This window comes from Gobius niger, assembly GCF_951799975.1.
Source record: "Gobius niger genome assembly, chromosome: 8".
NCBI classification, from domain to species: domain Eukaryota; kingdom Metazoa; phylum Chordata; class Actinopteri; order Gobiiformes; family Gobiidae; genus Gobius; species Gobius niger.
This window is the reverse complement of record NC_136859.1, coordinates 11130063-11143485: the sequence shown is the minus strand read 5'-3', so window position 1 is coordinate 11143485 and position 13423 is coordinate 11130063. Positions and strand designations below refer to the sequence as shown.

The following is a 13423-nucleotide window of genomic DNA, read 5'->3' as shown; positions in this document are numbered from 1 at the left end:
GGATGGGATTTTATTGATCTCACAATGGAGAAATTCACTGATAAATTAAATGAAAATGTCCTGAAACAATTTCATTAGTGTTTTAGGTAAATAATAATACTCATTGCAGGAGAACAATTCCGAATACAAGACGTTTTAATGAATGTATATAAGACAATCATTTTTTGCAGTGTACATCTTTAACATCAACTACACTCTACAAAGCTAAATGTTGACTTTAATTAAAAATATCATGTCTTTTCCACTTAATCGTTTTATGTTTACTGTAAATAATAATAAAAGTCATAGATTTTCAGGTGGAAAACTGACCCAATATAGTTGATCAAAGTCATCATTTAATTTTTGTGTGCCCACTGGACTAACCACACATGTAGAAGAAATCTGATTTGCGGAGCTTTAAACAGGTGCATGTAGCTCTTGGGTCACTGAAGACCAAATGTTTTGCTTGAAAGGGAACTGCTTAGGGGGATGTTAGATAAGCCTTTCAGGAGCCCTCCTGTGTAGCCTTTATGCACCGGGTGAACTGTATGAAAGCATGTGCAGGGCGAATGATAGACAATTAAATAGAACACTTGAATTATGTATAATGTACAATATATCAGCGGGTGAGTTATCATCTCAAACACTTTCACATCGTCATGAGTTAAAATGACCTGGAATGAGAATGCGAGTGGACAAGATTTATTTACTTCTTAGTAAAGGTCGATCGATATGGGTTATTCATCCAATGCCGATTTTCTGAGATTTTTATTGGCCGATGCCGATATGCTCAGTCGATATTTTCGACCGATATTATCGGCTAATTTTTCTAAATGTCTTGTCTATAATCTTGTAAAAACATAAATACGTTATTACTTTAGGTGATCCAATCTTAGCTTCAGTCCAAACTGTATAACAATAATAATGCATCGGTTTTATATAGCGTTTTTGTGGACACTCAAAGACGCTTTACATTGCATTATTAATTCACCCCATACTTGGTGGTAGTAAGCTACTATTGTAGCCACAGCACTGAAAACAGTAATGTCCCGGTGGTAAGTGAATAATAAGTAAATAAAAAAGTCCAAGCCACTCCAGAACATGTCATTTTAAGTCATGTACATATCACTTGATGGATTTTTGTTTTATTTACAGTGTACCCATATTATGTTGTAATAACCAGTCGTTCTTCATTCTATCTACAGTGCTCATTCTCATTGTGTGTTGTTGCCCAATGAAGTAACTTATAAACGAATATAAAGTAACGCAGAAGCTTTAGCACAGTGACTATATAAGGGTGTTTTCACGCGCGTCACCGTAGCCTGCTCACCATTTGAAAAAAAAACTCGTACTGGTTTTCAGTGTCCATAATTATAAAGCAGGAACAATGAGAAAAGCTTTTATCGCTTGTAAACTGAAGACTAGGTTGTATTTGTCAGTTGAGGGCGACTGTTTTGGAGTTTCTATGTGGGGATATGTGCAAAGGTTTGTATTGAAGATTTACAAATGAAAATTACATTATTGTTATTATTAGGGTTTCATCCAGTGTTTGACCTTTCAGTGACCATTGCATAACAAGACCAGTGCCTTGGCTGAGGTCTACGTCACCACCGCACTCCTCAAACCTTTGCACATTACTGTCTGTTCAGAGCAGAGGTGTCCAAACTACGGCTCCGGGGCCTAAAGTGGCTGCTGAATCTCAACCTCCGGCACAATCTGATTATCCATGACATTTATCTGAGGGAAAGACTCGCCATTAAAGCCACACTGCGGAACTTTCCTGGTTATATGCTGCTTCAAGTCGATGGCTATGAAACTCAAAGCAAACAAAAGTGCTCGTATTGATCAATGTAACTCATTTGGAAAAACAGCTGTAATAAATGTATGCTTGCATTTTATTCTGGGTGAAATGTTCCGCTGCGTGGCTTTAAGATCACGGCCCTGATCTTCTTTCATCATACCTTATGTATAACTTTATATAATTTCTATACTATTGAAGAAAGTCTGGACACCTCTATCTTAGCGACTGCATACATGAATGTTGCTTCTCTGTAAAAGGACAGAAATGGAGAGTAGCTACTATTTACTCTCCATTTTATCGTCCTAAAAGAGAAAACAAAAACTTGAAATAAAATGATGTAAAAAAAAAAAAAGGTTTGATTAAACATTGAAATTGTATTGAATGAGGAAAGATATAAATAAATAACAGCTAAGCTATAAAAAAAAAAATCTTCGTTGTTTGTGGTTTTATTTTCTGGAGAAAAGTAAATGCATAAAAATCAGACGGAAAATACGCTGCGTTTTGTTGCAAACGTTAGTCAGAGCTCTGGTAAAACGTACATGTGCAGCAGTGGTTTACACAGGAAGTAAAGGTAAGGAAACAGTGATACGTTTCGGGTCAAGTGTGTCAGCAGCAGACACAGACAAGCGCATCTCAAGAATAACACATCACAAGCCTTTAGGATTCAACAGATACAGGTAATTTAAAAGCATTGTTTACTTTTCATGTTGTGCTGCAGCTCCTTTGTCTGTCAGTGAGATTATAGACAATGTGACTTTATTTCATGCATCACCTGTAGATCCAAGCGTATATACAAAGTAGTTATAGCTGTTTATCTATTCATACTAGTTTCAAGTCTAGCTTTTGTATATCTCTCGCAAAATATCCTAAGAGCAAGTGTTATTTGTTTTACATTTTAGTTTATTCTTATACTGAACAAGCACAGGGGTTCTCAAACTGTCTTCTTCAAGTGGAACTCTTCAGTGCACTTTAAAATGTATTTAAGTTCGGTTCATGGTTTAGACATGGCACTTACAGTATTCTTTGGACATGACTTAGTGCAATTTAGGTCTTTCTTGAACCAGCTTTTTTATTTTAGTTTTATTTGAACAGGGACAATGCATATTAATGAACATCACTGTAAATGTGCCAGTTTTAGCTCTAAAGCTAGTCTTCAACTGTAGTCCCTGGGCAAGATGTAGATTGCCAACAGTAAACAATATACAACAATAACAATCATTATTAACCTATAAAATGATAAAAGTATAGTGTAATCTCTCACACAACCTATGTTAACATTCGGCACAAACACTACACCATAGGAAAATACACACAGACAGAATTGCACTGGCAGCACAAAAGCAGCAAGAATAAAATACATTAACAGTGATGCACAAGCCTTAATGTATCAACATCGTGTATGTGAGAGGAGCTGGACTGCTCTCACTGAAAAGCTCGACTGGCTGAAGGCACTTTTCCTGAGGGCAACTAACAGGTTATTTGAGGTGGCGGATCTAGTTTGTCTCTTCCTGATTTGATCTTAAACTAGACCTGGTGAATCAACTCGTCTATGATATGGTACTGGGTATGAAAAGTCAGGGAACCAATGAACTGGCAGATAAGTTTGCTTGAAAAACATAAATACTGTTACTATACACATGCTGTACCTTGAAACTGCAATAATTGCAAGCAAATCAGAATCACATTTTAAACAGATGAACTTTGCCAAATAGCAAAGATTTCATTTATTAAGGCACTGTCCTCTATTATGAAATGAAATGCATGTGATTCTTTTTTTTAGTTCAGCAGTTCTTCTATGTCAGATGTTGTTGTTCCTGGACATGATTTCCAAATCTTGCTAAAAAAAAGAAAAGAAAAGTGTTGACCCAGAGTTGTGTGTTTTAAAGGCTATAATTGCAGCTGTGAAAGGCCGGACTAACAGAATGGGAGTCCTGACGCGTTTGCTGCTGTTGGTAATGGGTGCCAACCAACTCCTCGCTCATACACTGGTAATCCACTGGTTTACTTTTCAACGAAATGTGTTTATTTTTACCCAATGTTCCGCTCTGAAAATGACGCAAACTTACGACAACACTGATCAATGCTCCGATTACAGCGCGAAGGATGTGGGATGGAAGATAAAGTGATCTGCCCAAAATGTCTCGCAGGTGAGAAGATATAACTTGTAACTTATGTGTTAGGTGAGATCGTGTGACATTTGGTTGCGAAGTCGATGGAAGTCTGATTCTGTGGTTTTGCATGAGAGTAAGTTTTGCACAGTGCTCTGGCATCTGACCACATCCTTCATTAATATACAATATGTGCCGTGTAAACCTGAGATCAAGATAAGGTTTATCTAGTTCATTAATGAGTCAAATTATCGTGATTTCAACACAAAAAAACTGCCTCCGAGTTTCCTGTCTGTACAAATTATTGCTTTAAATGATTTTTGTTTTATAGCAGGCAACAGTAAGGTGTGAATTGCTCTCAGGTACCATTTACCTCATATTGCATGTGCAAAAGTGAAGAAGCAGCAGAGTCATTTACTCACGCAGCATTCTCTCATTTACATGTCAGATGTGGATCTCAGTCTGTAATACAGGAAACTTCAAATGGTAAATGAAACATACTATTTCCCAGCTCGCACTCACTTTTTAACACCTGACTTGATAAATTGGCGGCACGGTGGCACAGCGGTTAGTGCTCGTGGAAGGTCCCGGGTTCGATTCCCACCCAGATGGTGCATTTCTGTGTGGAGTTTACACATTCTCCCTTTGTTCGTGTAGGTTTCCTCTGGGTACTCCGGTTTCCCTTACAACTAAAATACATATACAATAGGTTAAGTACTATAGGTTTATCCTCCAGCCAGGTGTTTCTGACCATTAGCCTGGCTTTGTAGATGCAGATGTCCCTAAGATGTCCCCTGGCTGCTTCTACAGGTCGCCCCAGCGGCTTTGACGATGGGTCAAAAGCAGAGAACAAATTTCCCTCCGGGGATTAATAAAGTATAACTTAAAGGGAGAGTACAGAGTTTAAAAATGTTAAAATGATGTATTTCCACCCCCTACATGTTCTAGCCATATCCTAATGTGTAGAATGAGCCCAGACCTGTTCACCACAACTGCCTCTAAAATCCTGCACTGTCTCTCAAAAAGGTTGTTACTTAGGGTCCCAATTGCCTTCATGCACGAGCTTAATACAGAAGGTTAGAAGCAGTTACACTTATGACCTGAGGTGGCAGTAGTGAGCATAAAATGACTACCTTGCATCTAGTCTCTGAAATGACCTCCTTAGTTTGTCTTATCTGCACTTGGGCAAGACACTTTACTCACTCTATCTATGGATAAATGCGGGAGGCGGAGAGGCCATTGCCACAGAATGGCAGCCACATCTCTGTTAGTCTGTCTGTCTGAGGGCAGACACAGCGGCGGCGCTTGTAGAGTATGGACAGTGAATTAATTATTTGCTGTAAATCAACCATTACCGCGGTGGTGAAGTGGTTTGCATTCTCACCTCAAAGCAAGAAAGTCCCGTGCAAAATAGCTGAATGAAATCTGAGGCACACAGATTCTGCTGCTGCTATTGCTTATGTATCATAGAAAGTCCCGTGTTTGATTCCCAGGCACATGACTCAGCCTTTCTGTGTAAAGTTTGGATACAAAAGGAATCAGAGGAAATTTTATTGTCAATTTCACCACACTAAGTTACTCTCAAACCCTCAGTGTCTGGAGGGTTTGTGAATGCAGGCGGAAGCAGATGGAAGGGAGAGAGCTCAGGTTCCTGATATTAGTTAACATATAACAGAATATATTTCTGTGTAATCCTCTGTGGGCCAGGTCAGTACCAACGTGGCTGCGGATGCAAACCCTGTCCCGCTGAAATGTACACTTCGGGCATCAACTGTGAGGGCAGCTGTCTCCGCTGCTTCAGTGACTGCAATCCAGGTTCACAACATCACTCTGTATAATGTTCTGTAATGTTACTGCATCTAATATAAGTCCAATAAGTAGGGATCACTTTAGAGAGCCACAATAAGGGACACAAGTAGCTGTAGTTTTATTCTACAGACAAATTAAGTGCACATTCTGGTAACAGACCATAACACATGTACATATTGTTTTTTAAATCTCATGGTAAAGAAGCTTGGCCTCTGAATGGCTTCTTGGTTTATTCAATACTGAGAAATTGAATTTGCTCAGAAAGGAAGTGGGTTTGTTTAGGCCAAAGGTAAAGTCTGTAGCACACGATTCTCATAATATCAAGATAAAGGCTTTGACACAACCTTATAGCGGGAAATGACATTGATAATATTCTACTGAAGTAAGAGAACCGAGTATTACTGCAAAAAGAATGTCACTTAAGTACAAGTAAAAAGCAACATGTGATGAAACTACTCTGAGTACATCAGGTTTACATGAAAGTTGCATGCTCTGTCTCAGCTCTGCACTTGAAGGTGGTGAAAGAGTGCACAAATACGTCGGACCTTCAGTGTGAGTGTGAGGACGGATATGTCTGCACCGATCGGGAAAGCATCTCAAAAAACTGCAGATCCTGTCAACGCTCGACTTCAACCAGGGGTGATTTAGAACTTTACTACATTTTGCCTTTGTGATGCTCAGTTTCATTTGATTTAGACTCTAAATTGAAGAGTTACTGTAATAATTTCTGTATCCATCACTTACACCTAGGGCTGCTCGATTATTGAAAAAATAATAATCATGATTATTTTAGTCATAATTGAAATCACGATTATTCAAACGATTATTTCTTTTTTGTTATATCTTTATTTTATTTATTTATTAATCAAAAAACAATGCTGATATTTTCTGTTTTCTGAACAGTCATAAAAGTACAAATGATTTCAAGTACGCCTTGATTAAAGACAGGTCTCTGCTTCACACCTGCCCCCTGCTGGCCAGCCCTCACAACTGCACAAGTAAACTGAGCAGCGCGGCCTGATGACAGCATCACACAGCGCAGTTTGTTTTTCTGTCAGGCAAAAGCATGAGCCATGGTTGAAAAAAAAATGGGAAAAAATTATAATTGTTTTTTTGCGATTATGCTCATTTTGTATTCGTTTAGTATAGTAATCGAAATCGTAATTGAATTTCGATTAATTGCACAGCCCTACTTACACCCTCACACACCTGCTTTAAGCCAGCAGGGGGCCTCCAACTCAAACTAAAGGCACACTGGGGCTTTAGCAGTGAGTAGACCTTATGCTTATGTTTATTTATTAGATCTATTCAGCTGTTTACTTACTCATAATTGTTGGTGGTTCCCAGGGCGTAAGTGAGAAACACAAAAAACAGATACATATGTCTAATCTCTAAGGAAGATATTAACTTATTAAAGATTCAGAATAATTGGGGGGGTTATGCTGTAATGGAAGTTTGATGCAATGCTTCACATCCAACATGATGTCGAGGCACGTTTAAGAAAAAGTGCAGATTCTGGATTATGTGACAGTCTTTATTTGTTAGGTTCTTCCGTGGGAAAGAGCAGCACCTTGCCCCAGCCCGGCAGCGTCTCAAAGTGAGTGCATCAGCAGCAGAGGATTTAACTTTAACGGTAATGCGTTATAAGTTTACAGTCAACGCTTTTTTAAATTCGCTTTAATTCCAGTGGGGGCCGTCCATCGTCCGTGTCAGGAAATACCACAGACCCCAGGACAGGTGAGGACGGCTTTTGATTTATTACTTTGTTATTATCTGAATATCTCGTCTTTTTTTTCTCTTTTGAATTTGTGGGAACATGATCAAGCAAATGAACCCCAGACACAGGACAATAAGTGACCAAGATCAGAAACCTACAGGGCGGGCATGTTACTCACCCCAGACAGAACTATAGGTCATTAAGTTTAGCTCCTCCTACAGGAAAGCACTTAAGAAAGCACTTAAAGGTGCATTATGGAACTCTTTATGTGAGGAAAAAAAACATTGCGTGTATTTGAGCTTTTAGTTACTCAGCAGTTGTATGAGGGGTTAGCACGGCGCCTTTGCTTTCCATCACAGTGGCTCCAGGGTCAAATACAAAACAACTGATCCTACGTAATTGAGTGCTTTATTTGTCATTGTACAATAGGTGGCATTCACGATTTAGACTGTGATGATGTCATAATGTCAGGTGGAGGGCAGGGGCCAATACAACTCTATGTGAGAAATACAGTTTCTGTAAGAAATCTCCAAATTGAAAATTAACAAATCATTTGACTCATCAGTATTTGACAGGGATTGGATTCACAAACCTGACATATTATTCTTATGTCCTATTGGCCAACATCACGCTCATGTTTTCGAATATTGTCTCCCCTTTTGGACGCCTTTCAGAGATAATAATTAGACATTAGTTCATACTGTATGTGCTGACAGACGAGACAGTGAAGTTTGAAACAGTTTTTGTTTCATGTGGATTCTTACAGTAATGACTGAGATATAAACCAAAAACTAAGACAAAAAAATCTGCAATTACCATTGTTAACACAGTTACCATAGTTCATTGCTCCACCTCAATTTTAAACTATTGATACAGAGCAGGGCATGGCTCATAGAAGTAATAATAGAATATTTTGGGGAAACACAATTTTCCACTCTTTTTAGCAATTTTCTGGTGGAACATGAACTTATTTATCACAAACAAATAAAGTCAAGTGTAAAAAATGGCAGTCGTAGCTAGTGCTAGCTAGTTGTTAGCATTAGCTCAATGCTAGCATGAAGCATCGAGGGAGCATTCTCCGTTATTTATTTATTTATGTATTTATGGGCTGTTGAACCACTCCTCTCCATGTCTTTGTATCTTTAGAATACTATTTTCATAATACAGCATTTGTTAAAGTGTTTCATGAAAAATTTGAGAAAGTTTAGATTTTTCTCCAAATTGTTTTCCCCCTTAACTGTTATCAAACATGACCATATATGGGCGAGTCCAGAGATGGCGTCTGTATCTTTAGGCTCTTTAGATATTTGTCACGTGATGTCACGTGAACGCGACCTATTGCACAATGAAATTGTATAAGAAAACTACTTTTTCTTATTCTAAATTCCTTCGACTTGACCTGAATTAAATAGTTGCTGCCTCTTGTGATCTATTAGACACTACCCAGAACCAGCTGATCGCCATCCTGTGTCCTCTGGTCATCATCGGAGGCTTAGCTCTGGTGCTCCTCCTCTGTTTGGGATGCCCTGGACACGAAACACGCTTCAAGCAAGGTAAGCTCACACATTTAGAGCAAACGTCATTCCTGAACTACATTAGCAAGACATCAACTTACATATCCTCACCTTTTTTCAGCTATGAAGAAGCTCTGTACCACTGTGGTAAGCAACACATTTCATTTAATTTTTTTGATGCCTGGACGACAATATTGTTTGCCTAAAATATCCAAACTGTTTTGCAGGAAACTAAAGACTCTGCTCATCAAACAAGAGAAACGTCTGATCAGAAGCAACAGGCGGTTCCCATGGCAACAGCTAATATGGGTAATGATCAATAAAATCATGGTTTTCAAACGCAAGGAGTCATGATTGTTTACAACCAGTGGTGGGTAGAGAGGCCAAGATATTTACTCAAGTAAGAGTGAGGTTACTTTCAAATAACTTTACTCAAGTACAAGCCAAAAGTAGTGACCAAAATAATTACTGAAGTAAAACTAAAAAAGTACTTGGAGAAAATGTTACTTGAGTACTGTGAGTATTGAGTAATTGTTAGAGCTAAAAAGTCTGTGTATGAAACAACAACATAAAATCAAGAAAACGGCATGAAAATACAGAAAAACTCAATTATTCTAAAGAAAAAGGAGCTTGAGACAAACTACTTCTATTTTACAGAGATCGCTTAACCTTTAACCATTTTCTCCAGTTCGGCTTTACCCAAATCTTAATCCTCTCAATGGAGCTTACAGCCTATCCAGCCATCCTCGTTTTTGTCGTCATTGTGGTGCTTTTAGATTTGGGTGAAGCCAAACTGGGGAAAATGTGTTCGGTTCAGGTGAGGGTTAAGAGGTTAGAGAAACATTTACTCACAGTGGAAATTGTAGCAATTGTTTTTACTCAAGTACAGGTACCGTATGATAAAACTACTCTAAAGAAGTACAGTTTCTTCAAAAAGTTACTTGAGTAAATGTGAGCACTACCCACCTCTGTTTACAACACTTGCAGCACAAGAGGGTTTTTCCAAAATAAAGCTGATAAAGCCATAAAAGAGCTGCACTTCCTGACCCAAATAAAGTCACCACAAAAAATAGAGGTCACACGCTCTAATATTTTGCTGCGGCGCCTTTAGCTTTGATTTCAGGACGCATTCGCTGTGGCTTTGTTTCGTTGATCTTCTGCAATGTCAAAAGATCCAGTGTTGCGTTTGTTTTTCACCAATATGTTGACGATGGGAGACTGTGACCACTGTGCAAAGGCCTCTCCAGCACAAAGAGTCTCAGTTAGGTTCAGATCTGGACTCTGTGGCCAATCCATGTGTGAAAATAATGTCTCGCACTCTTTTACAACCTGAGCCCGATGAATCCTGGCATTTCATCTTGGAATATGCCTGTGTCATCAAGGGAAGAAGAATAACCTGTTGCTGAACCTAAACCTGACCAACTGCAGCAACCTTGGTCATAACAGCTAACCTCTTAACTCCCACCGGAACTCAGCACATTTTCTCCAGTTTGGCTTTACCCAAATCTAAAAGCTTCTTGAAAAAAGTGTCAAAATAGCAACTACCACAGGCCACAGGCAGGGAGCAACTAAAATGCTCCCTGCCTGTGGAACGCCCTCCCAGATCACCTCAGAGCCCCACAAACGGTGGACACATTTAAAAAAGGACTTAAAACCCACCTTTTTACAGAAGCTTATTTTAACAGCTAATGCTTGGTTTTTAAGTCCTGTCTTTTAATATATGTTGTACTCTATACTGTTCTGTTTTTAAACTATGCTGTCCACTGTAGCACTTTCAGATTTGGTAAAATGTATTATTATTATTATTATTATTACGAAAACAAGGATGAAAATACAACAGAAGAGCAACAAAAATGTGACAAAAAAAGCAACAAAATAGTGACAGAAAAGTGACAAAAAGTGATGAAAATGTGGCAATTTTTTTGGGACAAAAACACAACCAAAAAAAGCTACATTAGAGCAATAGAAAAGGGATAAAGAGTGATGGAAAGCAATGTATAAAATGTCAATAAAGTGACAACAATGAGAGGAAAAAGATCCATTTAGATGATTTTGTAGGTCTTAGCTTTCAAATGAAGCGTTCCAGTGGCCTATAGGCTATAACGTTTTAGATTTGTGTAAAGCTGAACTAGAGCAAATGCACTTGGAGGGGGTTAAGAGGTTAATTCAATCCAGGTGGCGACTTTTCTTGTGTCAGGAAGTGTATATAATAAAAACAAAATATCATCATTCTCCTCACAAGACAGAGGAATCCAAGGTTTTAAGTGTTTTTGTTTCTACTACTGTAGGTCCTGTACATGTCCACAATCCCGGGACAGTGATCTTCAGCCTCCTCGGTGACATTTCGGGGCAGATCGGTCAAGCGAAAGAGGAGAAGGCAGAAGTGAAAGAGCCCAGTGAGGACGACGCTTACTGTATGGTCTGCCAGCCCACGCCCTCCCCCGCGTTCCCCCTGTCCGAGGAGGATCGCGGCGGGGAACACGTCTTCTTCCCGTCCCAGGAGCAGGGCAAGGACAGCCACGTGTCCATGGAGGAGCAGCTATGACACTGACTGACGTTATGGACAATCCTACTTCCTTATCCTACTTCCTTCATAATGTGAGTGAGCGCTGAAGAGAGAATTTTCCTTTTCGGACCAGAAGCTATGATGGACAATATGGAAACTGGTTCTTCAGGTTTAATAGTTGACATTTTGATCAAAACAGCTGTTCAAAACATAGAGTCCACTAAAGCAACACAGCTGGACATTCTTTGATGATTCCTTAATGGCCAGCGCTTCAGAATGATCTAATTCTCGTGTAAACAGGGCCACAGGTGTTGAGTCCCTCCCGGTTGTAGAGTGGGCAGTGACGCACAGATGCTAATGAGCCAAACACAACAACAATTCTCAAACATCCAGGATGACAGAGTATGTTAAAGCTGGACATTTCTTGACTTTGAATCATCCATTCATCCATTCATTCAAATCATAACAACACCGCCCAAGAAGTGACTTCCTGTTTCGATCCAGCACGCCAAAATAAAAGCACACAGCTCGTCTCATTGATTAGTTCTGCAGGTGCTTGCAGCATTAGAAGAAGATAATTAAATACACACATTTTGAGTGTTTTGTCTGTTAATAGTTAGGCAGAAAGAAAGTTGAATTAATTAAACTGCTGAACCAATGAATAAGATGGTGCTTTTATTTTGGTGTGCTGGATCGAAACAGGAAGTCACTTCTTGGGCGGCGTTGCTATGGTTTGAAGTCATGCACGGAGTCAATTGGTGCTTAATTTTTCACTCCAGCAAAGTGTGAAGTCATTTTATCATAAAGTAAACAAGTACAAAGTAGCAAGCGTGTAGACAGATAAACAATATTCAATCATGAACTAAATGTCTTTTTCATATTCAAAGGTATACATACAAACCGTGTACAATCGCGCATACCAACACACCAGCGCTCTCCTTCCTCTCTTTTAACAGTCTACAGATGCTTCACATTCAAAGCAGTTCAAGTCTTTTACGTGCAAGGTTTTGTTATGTCTCATACATCAATAGGCTGGTCACATTTGCCGCACATCTCCTGGACTGGAGTGCTGGGCTCATCTTCTTCATCTTCCTCCTCCTCTTCCTCCTCTGTGGGCATTGAAACCAGAGTTGCCGTAGGTTTTTCGACCAACCAGTGATCTGACATTAAGAGAAAAGAGCAAACGGCCGATGCATTGAGACACGTTCAGTCATTTAATGTTGAAACGATGTAATAAAACACCAGGGTGACTTACCCTTGTGGCGTCTGAACCAGCTCAGCAGAGGCTTCATCTGCGTCACAATCACCAGAGCGAGGCCCAGACACAGCAGGCTGATGATGATTAGGAACCAGGCCGTGTCTGTCACTTTACCGTGCACTGGTTTACTGGTGGAGGTAGAGGTGGTAGTGGTAGAGGTAGTAGTAGTAATAAAAGTCCTCCGTGTAGGAATGGAGACTGAGGCATGAGAGAAAAAATGAGTAATAAGAACTTTGCACAAATTTGTAACATTTCTAAGAAGCATTAGTGATGAAGGTGAAATCTTTAAATATAAATGATTGTCGGATTAAACACAGGATGTATCTAACGGTGGTTTAAAAGTGCTGACGGAATTAAAGATTATACAGTTTACATGGAGATCAAAAATATGATTTCTGGACTTCTCGGATTATTGATGTGGCATGTAAACATCATAATCTGATTTCTTTCTGATCTTTATAATAAACTAACCAGGAACATACAGCAAAGAGGCCAAACTAATGTCACAAAGATAAAGATTAAAATATATTATGAAAAGTATTTTTGATATAAAACACAAAAGTTATCAAGGAAATAAAGATATATCCATATATCTGCAAAGGAGGTACAGTGTGTTTCCTACAGTCGATTGGTTTAAGAATATCACTCCATCCTCTTTTGCATTTTACTTTACATTATTACTAAAGAAAACAAGTCATAGCAGACCTTTGGGTGACTAAACCTGTGCTGTA

General features: G+C 39.1%; 1 protein-coding gene and 1 long non-coding RNA gene across 2 annotated transcripts; both read left to right on the top strand.

Annotated features, from left to right (window-relative positions):
* The first annotated feature begins 3871 nt into the window (after positions 1 to 3871).
* Positions 3872 to 6318, top strand: LOC306966596. The gene is made up of 3 exons (XR_013793122.1): positions 3872 to 3927; positions 5596 to 5703; positions 6199 to 6318. It is a non-coding gene; the product is annotated as an uncharacterized lncRNA (long non-coding RNA).
* A 929-nt stretch (positions 6319 to 7247) lies between these two features.
* LOC306966588 (uncharacterized protein) lies at positions 7248 to 11809 on the top strand. The gene is made up of 6 exons (XM_079561391.1): positions 7248 to 7294; positions 7385 to 7434; positions 8851 to 8967; positions 9050 to 9075; positions 9156 to 9237; positions 11217 to 11809. The coding sequence occupies exons 4-6, from the start codon at positions 9052 to 9054 to the stop codon at positions 11471 to 11473; spliced, it is 363 nt and encodes a 120-aa protein (XP_079417517.1). The 5' UTR covers positions 7248 to 7294; positions 7385 to 7434; positions 8851 to 8967; positions 9050 to 9051; the 3' UTR covers positions 11474 to 11809.
* Positions 11810 to 13423: the final 1614 nt, after the last annotated feature.

Excerpts from the sequence above, each read along its gene's own strand:
- LOC306966588 (XM_079561391.1), top strand. The coding sequence starts at position 9,052 with ATGAAGAAGCTCTGTACCACTGTG. Across the intron at positions 9,076-9,155 it reads AGAAGCTCTGTACCACTGTG|GAAACTAAAGACTCTGCTCA; the intron begins GTAAGCAACACA and ends ACTGTTTTGCAG. Across the intron at positions 9,238-11,216 it reads CATGGCAACAGCTAATATGG|GTCCTGTACATGTCCACAAT; the intron begins GTAATGATCAAT and ends CTACTACTGTAG.